This window comes from Capsella rubella, unplaced genomic scaffold, assembly GCF_000375325.1.
Source record: "Capsella rubella cultivar Monte Gargano unplaced genomic scaffold, Caprub1_0 scaffold_2, whole genome shotgun sequence".
NCBI lineage: Eukaryota > Viridiplantae > Streptophyta > Magnoliopsida > Brassicales > Brassicaceae > Capsella > Capsella rubella.
The window spans coordinates 11130014-11151993 of record NW_006238922.1 but is presented as its reverse complement, the minus strand read 5'-3'; the positions used below and the strand labels follow the sequence as shown (position 1 = coordinate 11151993).

Below are 21980 nucleotides of genomic sequence, written 5' to 3'. Positions count from 1 at the left end.
TTGAAACACACACAATATATAACAACATTAGTTGAAACAGTAAAACAATAACATTCATAATCAAAAGGGCTAAGGATCAGCAGATGATACACAATAGGTTTTTTACTACTAATCTGTTCTAAGAGAATAATCAATAATCACAAATTTGACAACACAAATGTTACATTCTAATCAAAAATTATCACAAAAGTTCTTCACTTCATCTCACATTTGACTGAACAAGACACCCACAAACTTGCATTAAGGTGACGGTCTCACCCACCATAGGGGTTCGAACCCTTTCTCAGAAAAGGTTTCCACTAATCTGCCTGCGGTTTTTGCAGCTTTTTTTTTAGTAGCTTAAGTAAGACACCAATGGTTTAAGCTGAGATTGGCTCGTATGGGTATGAAAGCCAAGGGTGCTTCAGAGCCTCTGCTGCAGAAGGCCGCTTCTTTGGGTTTATCTCAAGAAGATGAGCCACAAAGTCTGTGAATCCTTGGTCTCCCATTGGAAGCCGATGTCTCAACGATGTTCTTTTCGGTATCAGGTACTCCAATCTGTTGCTTTCCTGTAATAGAATGTTATTTCTTAGCATATATATATGCCTAGAGTTTTGGGATTCAGGGCTTGCTTTTTTAAGGTCTCTGGACAACACTAACCTGGTTCCGCTCGTAGAGCATTCGGTTTTTAGTGAAGTATTTGTGGGAATCACGTCCCTTGGTAAGCATCTCATTATCAATAGATCCTACGATTCCCATTACCCTTGCAAGCAAACTGGCCGGAGAATCATTCTGGAAAAGAACCTGCAAAAGTAACTCAATAATAAACACGAATTCACTTCTTGTTCACAAAAATAAACCAAGCCAGACACTATTCAACTATTTTAATCTCCTGAGAACGATGATGCATCTACAGTTTAAGTTCAGTAATTTTGCACAAGTTCCTGACAAATTAAGGGGTTTTGTTTTATAATCCGATAATCAAGTCCCTATGTAATAAAACACTTGATGCATAAGAACTATTACTATGCGGACTTTGATGTAGAAATGTGGTATTTCTTTCAAATGTTTTCGCATGAGAAAAAAAATATATGAGATCGCAATGACATGGACCAAGTCAATGGAAATGCAAAACTTACGTTGCCTGTACATAGTTCAGCCAAGATGCACCCAAGAGACCACACATCTATCTTCTTGTCGTAAGGAAGTCCCAAAATGACTTCTGGTGCTCGATATGACCTTGACTGGACATAGGAGCATAGGTGATCTGTCTCGAAACAGCTACTTCCAAGGTCAATGACTTTTATTTCACATCTGCTGTAGCTTTTCACCAGTATGTTCTCAGGCTTTAAATCACAGTGTATAAGTCCAAGGCCATGTAAAAACTGAAGTGATTCGAGACACTGGATAGTGATTGACTGTACAAAACGGTCCAAATGAGATTAGAAATCGGCCATATATGTACCTATGCTGAATGGTAATGATGAAGCGGACAAACCTGTAATCTTGGCATTGTGAAGTAAACTTCACCACCTGACTCTCTGTTAAATTTGTGGAATTCGTATAGATTGGCCTTAAGAAGTTCACAGACAATTAGCAAATGCTCCTGTAGAAAACAGACAGGAAATCCATTACTCCAAACAATCCACAAAGAGAAATATTGCACAGTATTAATATTAGGTAGTTTAAATTTGTGCTTAAATTGTTAAAGAGAAATAGACTAATCCAGAGATGAATGTACAACTTGTAAAGCTACACTTTAAAATGATGTATAGATACGCATAAATTATAAAGGTCATGCTGAACAAATCTGGATAATCCCAATGACTCCATGAAAATGAACCATTACCATGACATAAGGAATCTATTAAATCAGTGGGAAAGTTGATCACTGCTATTTGCTACCATAATTTTCCTAGTAAATGTAGACTTCATGAAGATGGACAGTGTCGACCAGTAATTAACTTCTTTCTCCAGAACCAAGTACTTTTCATATTAGAACTTTGGTATAGTACTTTTGTTTATAGGAAACGACCACTTTTTCCTTTCAAAAAACCTACTTGATATTCCATGATCCCATTTATATTTCTATAAATTGGCGTATGTGAAAAATTTTAGATGTAATGCCACAGCTTCTTAGCCTTATTACCTGATTAATTGGTTTCGACCTCCCCTAGAGTACAATTAGTCCTTTTTGATATACTGTAGCAGAATAAAATTTTGCAAAAAGGATGTGATCACTTACCCGGTAGTAAAAGTAATCATACAACCGTAGAAGATGGTATTTGTCAGCAGGATCATGCTTGTTGACATATTTCAAAAGTTTTATCTCGTCAAGACTCTGGTCAAAGAAATCTTTGTTGTTCTTAATAATCTTTATACAGACATCCATTCCCGTTTGCAAGTCATGCGCTTGTATGGCTTTACTGAAGGCTGCTGATCCAAGGTACTCAGTGACATGGTACCGCCCAGCAATGACCGAATTTAAAACCACGTGAAAGTTCTTTTCCTCTTCGAAACCAGTTCTGATAAATATCAACAAGTAATAAGAGAGCAGAACTCAGCAGCATATATGAAACTATGACAATGTTAAAATTTGTTTACTAGTTCAATCTTGGGTGTAACTTTTCAAAAGAAAATAGTTATCCAAGGTAATTACGGTGAACGTAATCAACTTCAAATAAGCAATGTAGTTAATTCACTTAAATATGCTATATTCACAGATTTACATAACATCACGTTTCTGGGTTGAATGCAGGAACCAGAGACTCAGAAACACAAGCTCTCCTAAACAGGAAAAAAGCGAGAAAAGGTAACTTTCTACTTTCTTTCAATAAGAAAAGAAAGGGACTTACTGTTATAGTCCAAACCATAAAAGTTGGGGAGATATCTTACCTGTTTTTTCTATGCACAATTTTGAGGTCAAAGGTTTCAAACTCCTCCTCTTGGGCCTTAATTTGTCTAACTTGCTCTTGGACAGCCACTGCCTCTTCATCATCAAGTGCTGTCGTCTGGTCCTCCTCTTTTTCACTGCTATCATTTCGATCATCTTCTTTCATAGCATGCTTTCTTTCTTCGCAAGCATAATTTGATAACGAAGAGGGAGATGAGTTTAAAGATTTCATGGACATTGCATTATTTTCTTTCACAGAACTTCGAGAACTTGATGAATCACTACTTTTTCGTCTCCAAGTTGCAACCATATCATCCGTAGCTGTTGAAGCATTCAAACGTTCCGCGTTCCTATCTCTGGTTACCGTTTCGCGATTGCCTGACCGTAATGATTTACTAGATTCTGCATGCATTAACTGCCCATCTTTTTGTGACGAGCCAAACGAAAAACCTTCATCAGTTTGTATCTTCACATGAAAACTTGCGCCTGAATCATTATCTACAATGTAATCTTGACCATCAATTTTATTTGCTTTCTGTTTATTCGTGTTTGTCCCATCAACATGTTTCTTATCTGACTCAGAGTAAAGCTGTTTAAACCTAGATGCTACAGCATCATGATCACGAGAATATTCAAAATCACCCTCACTGCTACCTCCAGCCAAACTTTCACGTACTTCACTGCCAAAATCAGCTGCATCACTATAAATACCCACACCAATCGACCTGACTGAATCATGCTGATCATCTTCGAGGCAAACATCATCAAGATGAGATTTTCGATGGACATTTATGCCTTTCTTATCACCTAACATGACAAGTTCATTTGACTGAGCTACAAACCCCTGCCACAGAGGCTCATCACGCATCGAATTGAGCAACTCCTCATCCATTAATTGCCCATCATATTGGGCTATTAAATCATTTTTCTTGCTAGCTGGATAAATTTCTGAGACCGTAAGCCTTCGGTCATTTGCTGAAGAAATAGGTTCAGCATCTTTTGCTTGGAGATACTGTTCACCTGATATATAAGAAGCCTCTTCTGCATAAGAGTGATCATCATCCTCTTTGTTTGCATCTCTTTCATGGTTATCAGGACTTCCGCGGGTCGTTCCTTTCTCATGATCACTTGGATAATCAATTTCATGGGCAAGAAACCATGTTTCATCTTCAATAGGTTGCCTGACATAACCAATGTCGTCATCATCCTCATACTCGTCAGAATCCCAGTATTCATTATGGTAGTCAACAGATTCACTTAAACCATCACCAATAGTAGCAAAACCAGAAACAAGATCTGATGCGTCCACTGCTATTCCCTGACTTACTGAAAGCCAGTTTCCTCCAGCAGATTTTTTCCCACCTAAATGCAATCATTAGGAATTTAAAACCCAAAAAAATATAAAGATCATAGTCCTTACAGAACTCAAAACAAAGAGCAGAGTAGGAAAGGAAGACAGTGAGAGCAAACACTTTCAGACACTCTACCATGAATAAAGCCAAATCATTACTTGCTTTCTTTCGAACTGATATCAGTAATTTGTCAATGCATTGTTCTAATGCGAGTTCATATTTTTTTATTTTTTTAAAGTTCTGCAGATTCGCAGAGAAAAATATCACACATAGAAATGTGATAACTACAGTAGTTCCTATAAGAATGAAGGATATGAGCAAAATGCATGTCTTTAGAAGTCTCGCTGGTAGTTCAAAATCATTAATACGATACCGCATGCACCATCTCTTAAAACAACCATCATCTAGCAGTAAGAATGGAAACTTTATATTTGTACGGCTACAGTGTCATGTAAGCTAACCTGATGAGCTAATTTCTTGTCCAATGGGAACATCAAGGTATGAGCCTATGAGAAGGGCCTCCTCATCATTCATTAGCCTTGTACCTGAACCATTACGTTCAAATTTTTCTTCACAGTAAAGACTCAAAGGATTGTCTTCAGACTTGAGCTTAACAGGAGGCAGCCTAGGAAACTCTTCCTTGCGGGTATCATAGGCAAGTGGAAAACCTAAGCTGCTGATGTTTTTGTCATCAAAAGTGGACTGAGATTTACCAAAGAATAAAGCTCTTGCTACTTCGCTCTCCTGCTCCTTGATTGCCTCCCTCACATCACTAATGTCTGCCTTTTTCTTTCCCTCTCTTTTGTCCGAGCTGCTAACCAGATTGTAACTGGTTGACGCATCCCCTCGCGAAGATTGAAAAAGAGTACTAACAGAACAATCTTTCCAGTTCTCTGAGGTATCTACAATATCTTCAGTTCTTAAAAGAATGCTACCCTTATAACTGTCATGCTTTCCAAACTTTTCAGATAATCGAGCACTCTCATTTTTTTCCTTTATTTTCGACCCGGAGTTCTCTTTACTAGTATTTCCAGACCATGAAGTACTCTTATTGCCGAAGAAAACAATATCTTCACCAGTTTCCACTATCTTCTTATCAATATCAGCCAAATCCCCAAGCCTCGGTTGTTCGAAGATATATGGATCCACCAAGCTGCTACTACTATTATCATCAATGTTTCGATAAGGCTCCAAGGTACCATTTGCGGAAGTAAACTTATAGGAATGCTCATCAGGAGCAGCAGCATCACCGGAATTTTTGGAGAATGTAAAGCTCATCTCACTTGCAACAACCGGTTCCTTCTTGCTCAGATTCTCAGCAGCCGCACCATTTTCCCATTTGATTACAGACCCATTGGTGCTAGTGCCACAGTCTACCTCTTTCACAACCAGCTCCTTGGAGACTTCACTATCTCGAGAACCTGACCTCCGAAGTTCATTGCCAGCAGCCTTATCATTGGAATCTTTTTCCTCCAGCTTAAGTTTCTGAAGAAAGCCATTAATGTCAGAGCGGTTATTGAGCTCATTACGCAAAGCTTTCTCTGCCTTAGAGAAACGATTATGCCTAAGAAACTCTAAAATCCAATCAACAGAGCTTTGGTCCGTCATTTAATGACCTTTTACAGTTTACAGAATAAGCACTGGCAAGAGAACTCCACCAGTCCTGTATACCACCAACAGAAAAAGATTAAAACTTTGTAAAGTTCAGATACGCAATGCCCTCTACGAAAAGCCTAAACATAGAGAATCAAAATCTGCCCAAAACCAATGCTTTCAGAAACAAGCCAAGAGAAGATTATCCGGTGAACAAGACTCACGCTTGCTCATAAGGGTAGATGCGAACTTCAATAACCCCTAAAAATCTTGAGAAATCATGCTCCAAACGCGCCAATCGAAGAGTCTGCGATATAGCTGAAGATCCGGAGAAGAGAGAAGCAAAAACCAAAATTAATGGAGAGAAAGACGTGGAAGTGGATCCAAGGAGAAATGCAACTTCAGGTATGGCGAAGGAGAAAATGCGCTGCTTACAGATCAATCGAAGAAAGAAGAAGCAAAGGGAGAAGACAGGTTCAGGTTTCAATGGATGTAATGTAATGATTTCGGACATTCACTGGTAATTTAAAAATCCTAAATTTAAATTAGGGTTCTTTCTTTTCCAATATATATTGCAAACATTGTGTTCTACTGAACATTTTTTCGAATTACAGTCATAAAAAATGTAATTTTTTGAGAACTAATAAAATCCTATCCAGTAGTAAGAAACGATTAACACTCGAATTCAATAAAAAATTGAAACTTTAAAATCTTAGACTAAAAGCATAAATAAATTGGCTTAAACTCGAACCAAAGATAACAAATCTTCCAAAGGAACCTACAAATGAGATTTACCAAAAACTCGGATTCCAATTGCTTCCTTAAAATTTTAACCTTATTTATTAGAAGAAATTTTCATTTCAATTTAAAGGTAATCTTTTATTCATATCAAAAGTTATGTTTTTTTTTTTCACTAGTTGAGCTAAAAGATATACATATTTTTAGTCTATATTGTAAAAAGACTCCTGTAAGTATCATCAATTAGATCATTCAATAGACAGCTAGCAGTTAAAAATAGCCAGTTGGAACATATATATATATATATATATATATATATATTAAATTTTGAAAATAATTCTTCAAAGCCAAAAGGAACCTTTTTTGGTAGAATTTTTGTTGTAGTTATGATTGATTTGGTTTTCTTAAAAGTTTTGGTATTGTATTTAGTATTCACTAAAAATAGTTTTATTACTCGTTCAACCAATCAGAATCATTACTCAACACATCATTTTATACGGGATAAAATTAATCATGAAAAGCGGTTTAAGCGATTGAATAATTAAAATTGCAACCAAAAAAAGTAATATAATACATTGCAAAATTAATCTTGAATCATAAATTCATAATCAAGGGACTGAGGATCAGTAGATGATACAAAAAAAAGTTTTTTTTTACTACTAATCTGTTCTAACTTCTTAGAGAATAACTAATAATCACAACTTTGACAACACATGTGTTACATTCTAATCAAAAATATCACAGAAGTTTTTCACTTCATCTCACATTTGACTGAGCAAGACAGCCACAAACTTGTATTACAGGTGACAGTCACCCACCTAAAGGGGTTTGAACCCTTGCACAGATAAGGTTTCCAATAATCTGCCTGCAGTTTTTGCACCCTTTTTTTAGTAGCGCAAGTAAGAGACCAATGGTCTAAGCTGAGATTGGCTCGTATGGGTACGAAAGCCAAGGGTGCTTCAGAGCGTCTGCTGCAGAAGGACGCTTCTTTGGGTTTATCTCAAGAAGGTGAGCCACAAAGTCTGTGAATCCTTGGTCTCCCATTGGCAGCCGATGTCTCAATGATGTTCTTTTAGGTATCAGGTACTCCAATCTGTTGCTTTCCTGTAATAAACCAATTTTTGAGAGAGAATGTTCTTTCTTAGCATTTGCTTATCCCATTCAACATTACGCGTTCCATAGTTTTTGGGATTTATGGAATGTTCTTTTAAGGTCTCTGGAAAAAACTAACCTGATTTCGCTCGTAGAGCATTCGGTTTTTTGTGAAGTATTTGTAGGAATCACGTCCCTTGGTAAGCATTTCATTATCGATAGATCCTACGATTCCCATTACCCTTGCAAGCAAACTGGCTGGAGAATCATTCTGGAAAAGAACCTGCAAAGGTAACTCGATAATAAACACAATTTCACTTTCTTGTTCACGAAAATCAACAACCAACCCAGACAATCTATTTATTCTAAACTCCAGAGAGATCAATGAAGCATCTACCTATTAACTCCAGTCAAAGTTGGTAATTATTCACAAGTTTCTGAAATTTTTATTTGTTTTATAGCTGGAGAATCAATTCCCTATGTAATAAACCACACTTGATGCTATGCACTATTTAATATGCTATTAAAGATGTGGTAATGTGGTTTCTCTTTCAAATGTTTTTTGCGAGAAATACATTGATATGAGGAAGCAATGACATCAGATTAGTAGAAGTGAAGAACTTACGTTGCCTGTACATAGTTCAGCCAAAATGCACCCAAGAGACCACACATCTATCTTTTTATCATAAGGAAGTCCCAAAATGACTTCTGGTGCTCGATATGACCTAGACTGGACATAGGAGCATAAGTGATCCGTCTCGAAACAGCTACTTCCAAGGTCAATGACTTTTATTTCACATCTGCTATAGCTTTTCACCAATATGTTCTCAGGTTTTAAATCACAGTGTATAAGTCCAAGGCCATGTAAAAACTGAAGTGATTCGAGACACTGGATTGTGATTGACTGTAAAAAAGGGTCCAAATGAGATTAGAAATCGGCTGTTTATGTATCTTTGCCGAATTGTAATGATGAAGCGGACAAACCTGCAATCTTGGCATTGTGAAATAAACTTCACCACCTGATTCTCTGTTAAATTTGTGGAATTCGTATAGATTGGCCTTAAGAAGTTCACATACAATTAGCAAATGCTCCTGCGAAGAAAAGCCAGGGAATCCATTACTCCAAACAATCCACAAAGAGAAATATTGCACAGTATTACATATAGGGTACCAAGGGCATATGGTTCATACGTGTGGTAAACTTGTTGAAGAGAAAGATACTAATCCAGAGATGAATAAACAGATTGCAGAGCTCATAATTTCCACTAACAACTGATTTTAAAACGAATCACATGAGCTATACGCATAATTATAAAGGCCATGCTGAACAAATCTAAAATAAGCTCCAACGACAAGTTGTTCAATCGGTGGAAAACTTAACCATTGCTAGCATAAAATTCCCAAGGATAATATAGAAGAACTTCATAAAGATGGAACGTGTTTTCTACAGACCCTAGTACATTTCATATAAGAACTTTGGTACGCTACTTTTGTTTATAAGGAAACGACCCCTTTACACAATTCTCTTTCGATATATTGTAGCAATATAAAATATACAAACAGGATGTGATCACTTACCCGGTAGTAAAAGTAATCATATAACCGTAGAAGATGGTACTTGTCAGCAGGATCATGCTTGTTGACATACTTCAAAAGTTTTATCTCGTCAAGACTCTGGTCAAAGAAATCTTTGTTGTTCTTAATAATCTTTATACAGACATCCATTCCCGTCTGCAAGTCATGCGCTTGTATGGCTTTACTGAAGGCTGCTGAACCAAGATACTCAGTGACATGATACCGCCCAGCAATGACCGAATTTAAAACCACGTGAAAGTTCTTTTCCTCTTCGAAACCAGTTCTGATCAATATAAAACAAGTAATAAGAGAGCAGCTATATATGAAACTATGATGAGTCAAAATCTTACCTGTTTTTTCTGTGCACAATTTTGAGGTCAAAGGTTTCAAACTCCTCCTCTTGGGCCTTAATTTGTCTAACTTGCTCTTGGACAGCCACTGCCTCTTCATCATCAAGTGCTGTCGTCTGGTCCTCCTCTTTTTCATTGCTATCATTTCTATCATCTTCTTTCACAGCATGCTTTCTTTCTTCGCAAGCATAATTTGATAAAGAAGAGGGAGATGAGTTTACAGAGTTTATGGACATTGCATTATTTTCTTTCACAGAACTTTGAGAACTTGATGAATCACTACTTTTTCGTCTCCAAGTTGTAACCATATCATCCGTAGCTGTTGAAGCATTCAAACGTTCCGCGTTCCTATCTCTGGTTACCATTTCGCGATTGCCTGACCATAATGATTTACTAGATTCTGCATGCATTAACTTCCCATCTTTCTGTGACGAGCCAAATGAAAAACCTCCATCAGTTTGAATCTTCACATCAAAACTTGCACCTGGATCATTATCTACAATGTAACCTGTACCATCATTTTTATTTGCTTTCTTGTTTGGTCCATCAATATGTTTCTTATCTGACTCAGAGTAAAGCTGTTTAAACCTAGATGCTACAGCATCATGATCACGGGAGTACTCAAAATCTCCCTCACTGCTACCTCCAGCCAAACTTTCACGTACTTCACTACCAAAATCAGCTGCATCACTATTAATACCCACACCAATTGACCTGACTGAATCATGCTGATCATCTTCGAGGCAAACATCATCAAGATGAGATTTTCGATGGACATTTATGCCTTTCTTATCACCTAACATAACAAGTTCATTTGACTGAGCTATAAACCCCTGCCACACAGGCTCATCACGCATTGAATTGAGCAACTCCTCATCCATCAATTGTCCATCATATTGAGCTATCAAATCATTTTTCTTGCTAGCTGGATAAATTTCTGAGACCGTAAGCCTTCGGTCATTTTCTGAAGAAATAGGTTCGGCATCTTTTGCTTGGAGATACTGTTCACCGGATAAATAAGAAGCCTCCTCCGCATAAGACTGATCATCCTCGTCTTTGTTTGCATCTCTTCCATGGTCATCAGGACTTCCACGGGTCGTTCCTTTCTCATGATCACTTGGATAATCAATTTCATGGGCAAGAAACCATGTTTCATCTTCAATAGGTTGCCTGACATAACCAATGTCGTCATCATCCTCATACTCGTCAGAATCCCAGTATTCATTATGGTAGTCAACAGATTCACTTAAACCATCACCAATAGTAGCAAAACCAGAAACAAGATCTGATGCGTCTTCTGCTATTCCCTGACTTACTGAAAGCCAGTTTCCCCCAGCAGATTTTTTCCCACCTAAATGCAATCATTAGGATATTAAAACTTACTTCACATCTCAAGTAAAATTGATAAGTTTAAACCCAAAAAGTAGAAAGTATAGGGACATGGTCCTTATAGAACTCAAAACAAAAAGCAGAGGTGTAAAGGAAGACGGTGAGAGCAAACAATTTCAGATACTCTAGCATTAAAAAAAAAGCCTAATCATTACTTGCTTTCTTTGGAACTGATGCCAATACCTCACTACCTCGTCAATGCATGAGTTCATTCAACTTAAAACAGGTTACTTCTGCAGATTCGCAGAAAAAAATGTAGATCCTAAAAGAATGAAGGATATGAGAAAAATGCATGTCTTTAGAAGTCTATCTAGAAGTTCAAAATCATTAATACGATATCACATGCACTATCTCTTAAAACAACCATCATCTAGCAGACAGAATAGAAACTTTATATTTGTACGGCTACAGTGTCATGCAAGCTAACCTGATGAGCTAATTTCTTGTCCAATGGGAACATCAAGGTATGAGCCTATGAGAAGGGCCTCCTCATCGTTCATTAGCCTCAGACCTGAACCATTACGTTCAAATTTTTCTTCACAGTAAAGACTCAAAGGATTGTCTTCAGACTTGAGCTTAACAGGAGGCAGCCTAGGAAACTCTTCCTTGCGGGTATCATAGACAAGTGGAAAACCTAAGCTGCTGATGTTTTTGTCATCAAAAATGGATTGAGATTTACCAAAGAATAAAGCTCTTGCCACTTCGCTCTCCTGCTCCTTGATTGCCGCCCTCACATCATTAATGTCTGCCTTTTTCTTTCCCTCTGTTTTGTCCGAGCTGCTAACCAGATTGTAACTGGTTGATGCATCCCCTCTTGAAGATTGAAAAAGAGTCTTAACAGAACACTCTTTCCAGTTCTCGGAGGTATCTACGACATCTTCAGTTCTTAGAAGAATGCTTCCCTTATAACTGTTATGCTTTCCAATATTTTCAACTAGCCGATCAATCTCATTTGTTTCCTTTATTTTGGACCCAGAGTTACCATGACTGGTATTTCCAGACCATGAAGTACTCTTATTGCCGAAGAAAACGATATCTTCGCCAGTTTCCACTATCTTCTTATCGATATCAGTAAAATTCCCATGCCTCGACTGTTCGAAGACATATGAATCCACCAAGCTGCTACTACTACTATCATCAATGTTTCGATAAGGCTCCAAGGTACCATTTGCGGAAGTAAATTTATAGGAATGCGTATCAGGAGCAGCAGCATCACCAGAATTTTTGGAGAGTGTAAAGCTCATCTCACTTGATACAGGCGTTTCCTTCTTGCTCGGTTTCTCAGCAGCGGCACCATTTTCCCACTTGATTACAGACCCATTGGTGCTAGTGCCACAGTCTACCTCTTTCACAACCAGCTCCTTGGAGACTTCACTATCTCGAGAACCTGACCTCCGAAGTTCATTGCCAGCAGCCTTATCATTGGAATCTTTTTCCTCCAGCTTAAGTTTCTGAAGAAAGCCATTAATGTCAGAGCGGTTGTTAAGCTCATTACGCAAAGCTTCCTCAGCCTTAGAGAAACGATTCTTCCTAAGAAACTCTAAAATATCATCAACAGAGCCTTGGTCCGTCATTTATTGACCTTTTCCAATGTACAGGAGAAGCACTTAGAGGAATACTTCCACCTATCCTGTAACCAACAGAAAAGATTAAAACTTTTTTCTCCCAAAACATAAAATGAGAATCAAAATCTGCCCAAAACCAATATTACAATCACATTCCAGAAACAAGCCAAGAGAAGATTTTTACAGGAAACAAAGACTCACGTTTGCTCATACAGGCAGATGTGAACTTCAACAAGCACGTTTAAACCCTAAAAAGCCTTAGAAATTATGCTCCAAAGGCGCCATCGTAGACAAGAGTCTGCAATACAGCTGAAGATCAGGAAAACAATAGAATGAAAGAAAAAAAAAACCCAAATTTAAGAAGACAAGGAGGAATAAGAGTGGATCCAATGAGAGATTAAAAAAAAAAAAACTTCAGGTGTGACAGGGGAAGGAAATGCGCTTACAGATCAAAACGAAGAAGATGAACAAAGCAAAGGTGAGAAGAGGTTCCAATGGATGTAATGATTTCGGACATTCACTTGCTTTAATTTTAAAAAAACCAAATAAAATTCCTAAATTTAAATTAGGGTTCTTTCATTCTTTTCCAATATTTATTCTTTTTGTGTGCTCTTTACATATATATATTTAAGCATAAAATTATGATGTTCTACTAAATTTTTTAATGATATTGCCTAAAAATTCCATAAGATTCGGATTCGCATAGCTTTCTTTAAAATCTCACGTTATTTATTAGACGATATTTTGTTTTTCCATCTAAATGTATTTTTTTTTGGTAATATCTTAAATTATGTATTTACATACAAAACAATCCAGAACTAGTCAACACATTAGACGTTTCCGGATGAGTAAGTTTTTTGACTGGATTCGAGTTTTTGCGCTTGCAAGATCAATCTGCTGGAGATCACTAAATGTGAATCACATAGTCTTAACTTGTTAATAGCCCAAATCAGTTTACTTTTGTATGGTAAGTATCTTGCGGCGCTCAAGCTCATAGACCGAATCAGAACCAGTTATCAACGAATCATTTCTACTAAGCTCAAATTATCAATGATTAGCGATTTAAATCATATTCAAAAATACATATCTTAAACCTTTAAAAAGTGGTCTCCTAAAGTCGGGTCCAAATCTCTTTTAGCATGTTTTAAAGTGTGGATTATTCATGGGAAAACAGCCCCATTCCATTATTTAAGAAAATCACTTCTTTTATATGGCACCTGAGTTTATTATCTTACCAAGTTGATATATAATCCCAAATTACATTACATTGACATTGAGATTGACATATATATAATTGTTTCTTTCTTACATAGTACCATGGTTTTTTGTTTGTCCGTATTTATACCATCCATGAAGCAAGCAAAGAAGAGCTTGACAGCTAGCTCATATAAGCATAAGAACAAAATAGACTGAATGTTCGAGGTCAAAAGTGTGTGAAGAGTTCTTTGTTACATAATAATAATGCTATATGTTATCCTCTAAAGCCAACTCTTGTAAAGTAGTCAAAAATAATTAAATCGGATATTGGGTATTGATTGAGCCATGACCTTAAAGGAAATTATCGAGTTGGGTTTGCAAATCCTGAATAGAGATCATATTGATATTGGCTTGTTCTTCTGCTGAGTACTCAGCTTTAAGTAAGGACTCCACCTGGGTATGAGCTTCCACTATATTTGTCCTGAATGCAAAAACATATACATATGATCATCCATTTGTCGTATTCAAACTAGCAAGATATTTGGGTGCTGACGCGAGGGATTAGGACAAACACAGATATGTAAACCAGCCAAAGATAGTTTAGATGGTTGATCAAATTTCGAGAAATGGACTTACTTGATTGGCTTGAAAAGTATGGTCCTTGTTGATGGGTTTTGCAAATAGAGTTTCATTTTTGCTAAAATCGGAAGCAACTCTTGCTGTATTGCTGCATATACCTGGTTAAAGTCATGTAATACAAATCAGCCTTTCCCTTTTTGCTGAGGGATTTGGTTTTCCATTGCGTGTTATATATTTATCACAGTAAGATAACTACCTAAGGAACCACAACCGCATGTTCAACGTATCACTGGCATCTATATTTGTTAGTACTTAGAGGCTAAAACTGCCTATGAACAGAGTTTTCAGTATCATGGCTCAGAGCTTAGTAAAAGGGAACCAGAAATAGCTGCCATCTCTATTTCTCAGATATATACCTTGAAGAAAAAGAAAAAGAAATAACTAAAGAGTAAATTATCTATCTCATACCTTTTGAACAAGTTCAGCCACCTTATCCGGTGTAGCGAAAGCTTGTTCCTTCAGCGGCTTAGCCATGACAGAATCAACCTTTTGATTCTGAGTTCCGGTGGAAAGAGCAACTTTTATGGCTGTGACCTGCATATACAAGTATACAATGTATATATATAGCAAAACTATTACAGTATTCCATTAGGAGAGGAAAAACAGATCATCTTCTTAATATCGGTGCATTGTATTTAATATCAAACAGTGCAAAGGATGCTGAGTTTAACTTTTCCGATGACGTCTAGAGTCTTAACAAAACTTTGAAAAACATTTTCCCAGAATAACGGAAAGGAGAAACCAACCTTGGTCACAAATGAAAGCATAGGATCCACAACTAGCTTTGTGACTGACATGATGAACTCCTCACACGTCGTCTTAAGACATTTTTCTAGTTCCTGCGAAAATAAAGGTCTATGCATCATTCCCGTACACATATCAAGCAATGCAATGACCCAGGCATAGAATAAGACATCCAGGTAAGCAAGATACAACCAAAAAAATTGCCATATCTCTTGAGCCTAACGTCTTAGCAGAAATATAACCCAGACTATGAAATTAAATTCTCAATCTTTCACTAATATTGTACATCAGTCTCGCAGGAAGATGCTCAAGATTTAAATTTTACAATGTGATTAACACATCTGAGTGGCAAACTTATGTAAACATGAAGAACAGTTGCAATTGATTGTTGATGGAAGAGAAAAAATTACCAACCTTCTTGGCATCTATTTGACTCTCCAAAACTCGAGGTGACAGGGTCCTTGCTAGGGAGCTTGACCTAGACCAGTCAAAAAGTGACGCTTGACCTCTAAGTATCCTTCTCAAGTGTTCCTAACCACATTTTTGACATGGATAATCAGAGGATAGCGAAGTCATCAGCAAAGAAAGAAACTGAAGGGGAAAAAGATCAGAAATGTGCACCAAAAAGAAGCTTCTCTCGAAGGCTAGAAAGAAAGATCTATCACACAAAGTAGATTTAGTCATTTGAATGTTGAGGAACTAACCAGTAAATGAGAGAAATCAAGCTCTTTGTGGGTGACTGAAAATTCTATGTCAAAAGGCGCAATCTGGAAACAAACAATAATTTTTAATGTCATTGACTTACTTAATAGCAAAAGAAGCAAACAAAAGATAAATTAGCCTTAACCTGTTCTCTCAAGATAAGAAGATACTTCATAAGGAAAAGCTGGCCATCCATTGTAGCTGATCGCTTAACGATAAGCTTGCTGGCTTTCTGTTGCATATTTGACAAAATATTGGACATCTCAACTATGTATACGTGAAGCAGATGTAAAAACTTGGTAATTAAAAGAAAACAAAAACACTAAATAAGGACAACTGAAAGAACAAAAATCAAGGCGAGAAAAATCTGGGTTTCTAGCTTGCTTACTTGAATTGACAGAGAGCAAACTTCAACAGCTTCCTGTAGAACAGAAGAGAAGGTTTGTTAGACAAGTTTTCCTAAATGTGAATTGGTGTATTTTCTTTGACAGAAGGAGAAGCAATAAAGTTACTGATAGTCTTGCCTGTGCTAATCCAGTGAAGACTGCAGGCTCCAAGCATCGATATAATTTAGATAGACAAGAGAGAGTCTTTTCCAAAGGTGGATACCAAGTCTTAAATACATCAGCGTTTTCATCATCCTGCATCTTAGAAATAAGTATATAGCTAAAGATTAACAAACCCAAAGGAATAATTTGAGAATTTCGTTCTACCCCGAGATTAGTTTCAGATGTTGTATTAGGAGACCCCTCCAGCTTTGCAGGATAATCCAGATCTTCATCAGTAGGAATATAATTTGCTATCTGCACAAGTAAGAAGGGGATTCGAACAGAGCAGCTCAAGAAAAGTAAAGTCTTCTAAGACGAAACAGGATAACACAGCCAAAACTCTAGCAAATTTCTCTATTTAAAGGTTGATCAGTGCCACAGTTATAACAGTTCATCTTATCAGTAGTAGAGTGATTCATCTTAGGGGTGACAGCATACAAAGTTTCCTGTTTCTATATAATCGCAAATGAGAAGACGACACATATGGAAGTAAAGGTCATGGTAAACCGATACTGCACCTCATCTCGAATATATGTTCTGGCACGGAAAGTCAATCTCTCATTGACATCGGCCAAAATTCTTTGTAATGTAGGCCGCAGTCCAGCGAGGGGTTCACTCTGTCTAGCTGACAGCTCCCCCAGGACTTCAACTTTAAGGATATGAACGAGCTCACATAGAAGATCAATATTTGCTTCGTGAATCAGTTTTGGGCGTAAAATATCATACAAGTACGTAGACCTGTTTGGGAACAAACAAATATGATAAATTGATGCACTAAAATAAGATATAACAAACGAAAACAATCTGGATTCCTTACGCTTAATCATTGTTTCTGAATCCTAGACAATTAATAAGCCAAAATCAGATTCTAAGAAAGTTGATTACAGTGTAGTGCATCCACTGACTACAACTACATTGTAATTGGAAGTATTGCACAAGATATAACAAACCAAATCAATCTGGAAGATACTAGCCAGAAAAATTCATACTTGTTCCATACTCTTTTTTTTTTTTTTTTCCTACACTTGTTCCATACTCAAACATGAACACTTATGTAAACACACTTCTCTGAATCTAGACTTTTGAGAAGTTACTATCAGGTTCAAAGAACACTGACTACAGTATAGTGGATCAAACGACTATATAAATTTTCCATCTCTAAAAAGGATTAGCATTAAAAAACAAATCAAGATAATATTATCGAGACAAAGACAGCAAAAGTAGGTTCTTAATTCACAAATGAAATAATGATGGGATATTGGGATGAATTTTCGGCTCCAAATGCCTAACGGTGTGAAGAGAATGAGAAGCAGACTAAACGTAACTTCTCAATTTTTAAGAAAAATATTCAAGTAGAAATATTAGATGCTTATGGCTCTAAATAATTCAGTCTGTATCTCAGTATAAAAAGCACCAAAAAATTATTTAGGGATAAATTGTACAGAATTAGAGATGGTGAAAGCACGGAAAATATAAACTTACAAAGGATCCACTAAAGGTGCCAGACTTGAAACTTCTTCTGATGATGCTGGAAAGAAATGAGTAAACAGTTGATGCTCCATATGACAAACCTGAAAATCACAATTGAGGTTAAAGACATGTAGTGCAGTAATTTCATGTTTACAAAACCAATTCCATCAAGCATCTCTAAAATCCTCAGTTGCTAAAGCTGATCATCCAGCCGTTCTCTCTCTCAAACAGACCTTTGCCTGACCTTTGAAATCGCAGTACAGATTAATAGCTATACTAACATTCTCAATTTTCTTTTATGTTTCTATTCCTCATGATGAAAGGACCTTTTTCTACTAAACTGGTACAGCTCCTAGTATCCCTCATGAATAAAGTGGGGTATTTTTCCCTTTACTTTCCTTCATATACCTGCATAAGATATGCACAACCCGATCTAGTCAAAGATGGCAGTGCTTCTTTCTTGGCGAAATCAGAGACTCGTTGGTGAACTATGCCTTTTACCTGATAATGTGAAATGAGAGTAAACAGGCAATTCAAGTTTTTTGCAGACAGAAACTAAACCATATTGTATTCCAGAAGATGAACTCACAAGTGAGAGCCGTTGTTCACAATATAGTCTGTGGCATTCTGCAAGAATTTGAACATATTCCTTTCTTGCTGACCTACTTTCGATTTCCTCCAATACAGGTTTAAGCTGGAAAATAATTTTTTCGATGTTCAATGTCAAAAGAAAGAAAATACAACCATATCATAATGCTAAGACTAAAGTAGCAAAATTGACAATGAATGATGCTACCAAAGCTATTTCTCATTGTTTTCTTATCTAATATTGTGACCCTAGCACTTCTGCACTAACATTGAAAGAAAGCCAAATATTATCACCTCACTTGCAGCAGCCTTGAAGCGTACATATATAATAGATGCCTCAACACCCTCTGAGACAGATGTTTTGTTTCCACCTGTCCCACGAAATGCTGCTTGAACCTGCCAATGCATTTAACATGTATGTCTTAAGGAAACTAGGCATAACTACAAAATTCACTCTACCTGCATAGATTACATGCATATAGATATGCAATATATATGAATATACATAATTAGTCACTAGAACTATATACATGCTTTGTGTAAGCTGTGCAGGAATAGAGGCAGGTTACAAAAAAAAAATACCTGGGAAGCAGCAGTTTTGAGCACTGAAAGAATGTAAGTTCGAATCATGCCCAAGGCCCGTGAATGTAAAAATTGTAAATGTTAGTCTTCTCGAGAACTAATTACAAGTTACTGATCTCTCGTATGATTCTGGAAACAGTTTCTGTGTTTGTGCATACTAAGAACTGTAAAACCACATGTATCTCTGTGAGGGAGAAAGGGGGAAGCTCTTCTAGTACCTGGAGCTGACGAAATTTGAGCAAATAAACACTAGACTCCGCATATTGAGTATTATCTTCGATGTACCTACAGAGTTCATATAAATACAACCAGCTCAAGGGAGAAGGAAGAAGGAAGAACTTAGGTGCGGCATTCTTCTAGAAAATTGCTAAGTAGTGACTGTAAATTTCATAATATTGAATGCAACATCATTTACTCACGATATGCACTCATCAAGCCGTTTCAGTAGTGGGAGAAAGTTTGAATTTGAAACATTCATATTTGGAGAATAAAAATTGGAGGAGATCTGCGAAAAACAAGAAAGAAGAAGATATTAGAGCAATTTTACCTTGTTGGTATTTCCTCTTAAATTTACAGTCAGTATTCAGTAAGAAACATACATAATGAACTTCAGTACCCCAGGTGAAATTCAAATAGATCAATAATGAGCAAGACAAGGAGACACCTCAAGCAACTACACACTTTTGATATGTGGCAAAAATATATTCAGGTAGACCAGAATTTAAATCTTACATTCTCCAGTTCATCAAAATAGTTGAGCTTACTCCTTAGAGCTTCTGCAAATTCCATCAATTTCTGTTTCTCCATTAACTAGAAAAGGTAGATGAAAGCGAAAATTAGCTCATGCAACCAAACTACAACAATCAATAGCTAGTCATCTTTTGTTTGTCATTTTGATATTAAACGTGCAAGAGTTAGGAGAAACAATAAATCATCTTGTTGCATAAAAGACAGAGAAAAAAATACCAGCCGGTCACATGCATCATGAAGAGTTTTAGTCTTTGTTGTAACTCCTTGATGTTGAAGCTGCAGTTCATTAAATAGGTCAAGTGTCTCATCAACCTGCACAGGAGAAATCTTAAGGTCAATAATGAAGGAAATGCCTAATAACTTACCGGCAAGGTAAGACCACAGTCCACAGTGATGTGCAAAACTTGGTGGAAACCTGCCTGGTGAAGTATATCATCACACGTTTGGATGCGCTCAGTTAAAGTATTGACATAGTGCCGATATTTTTCCTCTGTCTATGTCAGAACAAATAATTTAGAAACATTTCAACTAATGTTTTCCAACATTTAACCTCGGAACAACAAGAATATCACTAACCTCAGACTTCATTGCAGATTCAAGATCAGTAAACCATTTGTAGAACTGTCATAAAAACAACATAAGTCGAATGGGAAGAAGCATTAGTACACATATAAAGATGCGAGATAAGGATGCCCACGAATACAAACGCAACTCCTATAGTACTTGCAACAACAAAATTTCAACTAAGCATGAATTTTTCTCCACAGATGTCACAAATCTTTGGAATATCAAGTTGCAGGAGAAGAAATTACCTGATTTGTATTAACCAAAACAGCTTCAATTGCTCCAGAATCTCCCAAAGTAGTGTCCTCTGCTGAGACAGACAAGCCATTCTCGGGACGGGGAACATGCTCATGCACCTATAACCATGAACTAACACTGACATCAAAACCAAAAAGAAAAAAAGGAAAACATTTCTCAAACAACATCCAAAACTAAAAAACCGCAGACTCACAAGATTGGCAGGAAATGGGCGCTCAGCGACTGCGTGGGATAATGAAACTATAGCTGCTTGTTGCTGCTCTGTCAAAGGAGCGCTCTGCAACGGGAATTAACCACATTACAAATCAGTATATTCTCAACAAACAGAGCTATCATTTTAAGATCCAACCATTGTATCTGAACAAAGGATCAAGATACAGGCACACCGGACACTAGACTCATCAATGGATGGATCTCGAGCTCAGATTGTGCGGTTACCTGTTCCCAGTTTGAAGCGAAATTGTAGCCTTTGGAGATGGCTCCAGACTTGGGGAGGCTGGAAGACGAAGCCGCCTTTGCCGCCATCATCTATGGGACTATGGTGGTTCCTTCGAAAATTATGAATCTCTCGGCTTTGATTTGATCAGAGCGTAATCGATACTTGCTCTTTTGAACTTGAAAATGTGTTCATTTGTTTGCGATTCAGACAAGAGTTACAGTGACAAGAACCAAAACAAAACGCTTTTCAGCGTTTGCGTTTGGTGTAAACGCGAAACGTGAGTTTCCAATACAAGACCATTTTTTACACGTGCGACGAGATCAGCAGAATGTATCAAATATGTCAATTGCAAGTTTAATCCTTAAGTTCTTTCAAATTTCACTTTAGATATTTTAATGTAGTTATACAATTTTAATGAATAAAAATTGAATTTTGAAAAACAAACTACAAAGTGTGGTTATAAGTGGTGTCAACTGTCAAGATTTGTGCTTTTTTTTTTTTCTTTTCCAACTACATTCCATTAAGATTTGTGCTTTGTTATTTTTTTATTTACTTTTACTTTGGTGTATTGTTATGATATATATTTCTTGGTGGCTGATAACTACGCCCAAGTTTACGTCTCTACTCCAACATCCATTTCGTCTTTCCCATTATCATACTTCACCATTAAAAGGTTTAACCCGAAGTTATCAAAACTTCTATATATATAGTTTGTACGTTTACAATCACATTGCATTCAAATTTCTTTTCCCTTTAAAGACTTCGGAACTCTTTTTTTTTCCCTTAAGCTAATCAGATTTCAATTAATCTTGTAATATCCTAAAACAAATAATTCAATTAATCTTGTAATATCTAGTAATATCCTTAAAAAAATCAATCTTGTAATATCCTGAATATATATAGTGCTAACTTGTAACTAAATATTGTATAAAACGTTTACTTTATCAATTATATATAATTCGAAACTTGATGT

At 36.7% G+C, this 21980-nt stretch overlaps 3 protein-coding genes across 4 annotated transcripts; all 3 read right to left on the bottom strand.

Moving 5' to 3' along the window:
• Window positions 1-27: 27 nt before the first annotated feature.
• On the bottom strand, window positions 28-6406 carry LOC17894721. The gene is made up of 8 exons (XM_023787077.1): window positions 6042-6406; window positions 4686-5887; window positions 2875-4234; window positions 2225-2504; window positions 1478-1585; window positions 1119-1397; window positions 640-783; window positions 28-548 (listed from the first exon to the last, which is right to left on the bottom strand). Exons 2-8 carry the CDS (start codon window positions 5830-5832, stop codon window positions 360-362), a joined length of 3507 nt encoding a protein of 1168 aa, XP_023642845.1. The 5' UTR covers window positions 5833-5887; window positions 6042-6406; the 3' UTR covers window positions 28-359.
• A 720-nt stretch (window positions 6407-7126) lies between these two features.
• Window positions 7127-13085, bottom strand: LOC17895287. Its single transcript, XM_006300236.2, has 9 exons — window positions 12973-13085; window positions 12728-12824; window positions 11389-12591; window positions 9573-10923; window positions 9226-9505; window positions 8632-8739; window positions 8273-8551; window positions 7787-7930; window positions 7127-7659 (listed from the first exon to the last, which is right to left on the bottom strand). Exons 3-9 carry the CDS (start codon window positions 12533-12535, stop codon window positions 7471-7473), a joined length of 3498 nt encoding a protein of 1165 aa, XP_006300298.1. The 5' UTR covers window positions 12536-12591; window positions 12728-12824; window positions 12973-13085; the 3' UTR covers window positions 7127-7470.
• A 794-nt stretch (window positions 13086-13879) lies between these two features.
• On the bottom strand, window positions 13880-21173 carry LOC17895566 (conserved oligomeric Golgi complex subunit 3). 2 transcript variants are annotated; one of them, XM_023788359.1, is made up of 25 exons: window positions 21007-21173; window positions 20762-20845; window positions 20559-20666; window positions 20323-20367; window positions 20112-20240; window positions 19963-20022; window positions 19729-19806; window positions 19416-19501; window positions 19215-19281; window positions 18997-19059; window positions 18709-18810; window positions 18416-18520; window positions 18235-18327; window positions 17839-17927; window positions 16875-17094; window positions 16522-16611; window positions 16333-16449; window positions 16197-16229; window positions 15954-16040; window positions 15811-15873; window positions 15521-15637; window positions 15109-15201; window positions 14771-14896; window positions 14360-14460; window positions 13880-14204 (listed from the first exon to the last, which is right to left on the bottom strand). In XM_023788359.1, the coding sequence occupies exons 1-25, from the start codon at window positions 21094-21096 to the stop codon at window positions 14075-14077; spliced, it is 2376 nt and encodes a 791-aa protein (XP_023644127.1). In that variant the 5' UTR covers window positions 21097-21173; the 3' UTR covers window positions 13880-14074. The 2 variants fall into 2 exon arrangements, with proteins under 2 accessions (XP_023644127.1, XP_023644128.1); XM_023788360.1 differs by having other exon boundaries at window positions 19963-20058; window positions 20166-20240.
• Between the last annotated feature and the right edge of the window lie 807 nt (window positions 21174-21980).

Coding starts and splice junctions, on each gene's coding strand:
- LOC17894721 (XM_023787077.1), bottom strand. CDS start 5,832: ATGACGGACCAAAGCTCTGTTGATTGGATTTTAGAGTTTCTTAGGCAT. Junction 1,586..2,224: donor ATGATTACTTTTACTACCGG/GTAAGTGATCAC, acceptor TGTTTTCTACAG/GAGCATTTGCTAATTGTCTG. Junction 1,398..1,477: donor TCACAATGCCAAGATTACAG/GTTTGTCCGCTT, acceptor CGTTTTGTACAG/TCAATCACTATCCAGTGTCT.
- LOC17895287 (XM_006300236.2), bottom strand. CDS start 12,535: ATGACGGACCAAGGCTCTGTTGATGATATTTTAGAGTTTCTTAGGAAG. Junction 10,924..11,388: donor ACAAGAAATTAGCTCATCAG/GTTAGCTTGCAT, acceptor GATTGCATTTAG/GTGGGAAAAAATCTGCTGGG. Junction 7,931..8,272: donor CTGAACTATGTACAGGCAAC/GTAAGTTCTTCA, acceptor TTACCTTTGCAG/GTTCTTTTCCAGAATGATTC.
- LOC17895566 (XM_023788359.1), bottom strand. CDS start 21,096: ATGATGGCGGCAAAGGCGGCTTCGTCTTCCAGCCTCCCCAAGTCTGGA. Junction 20,846..21,006: donor TCGCTTCAAACTGGGAACAG/GTAACCGCACAA, acceptor TTCCCGTTGCAG/AGCGCTCCTTTGACAGAGCA. Junction 16,041..16,196: donor TTTGCTCTCTGTCAATTCAA/GTAAGCAAGCTA, acceptor AATATGCAACAG/AAAGCCAGCAAGCTTATCGT.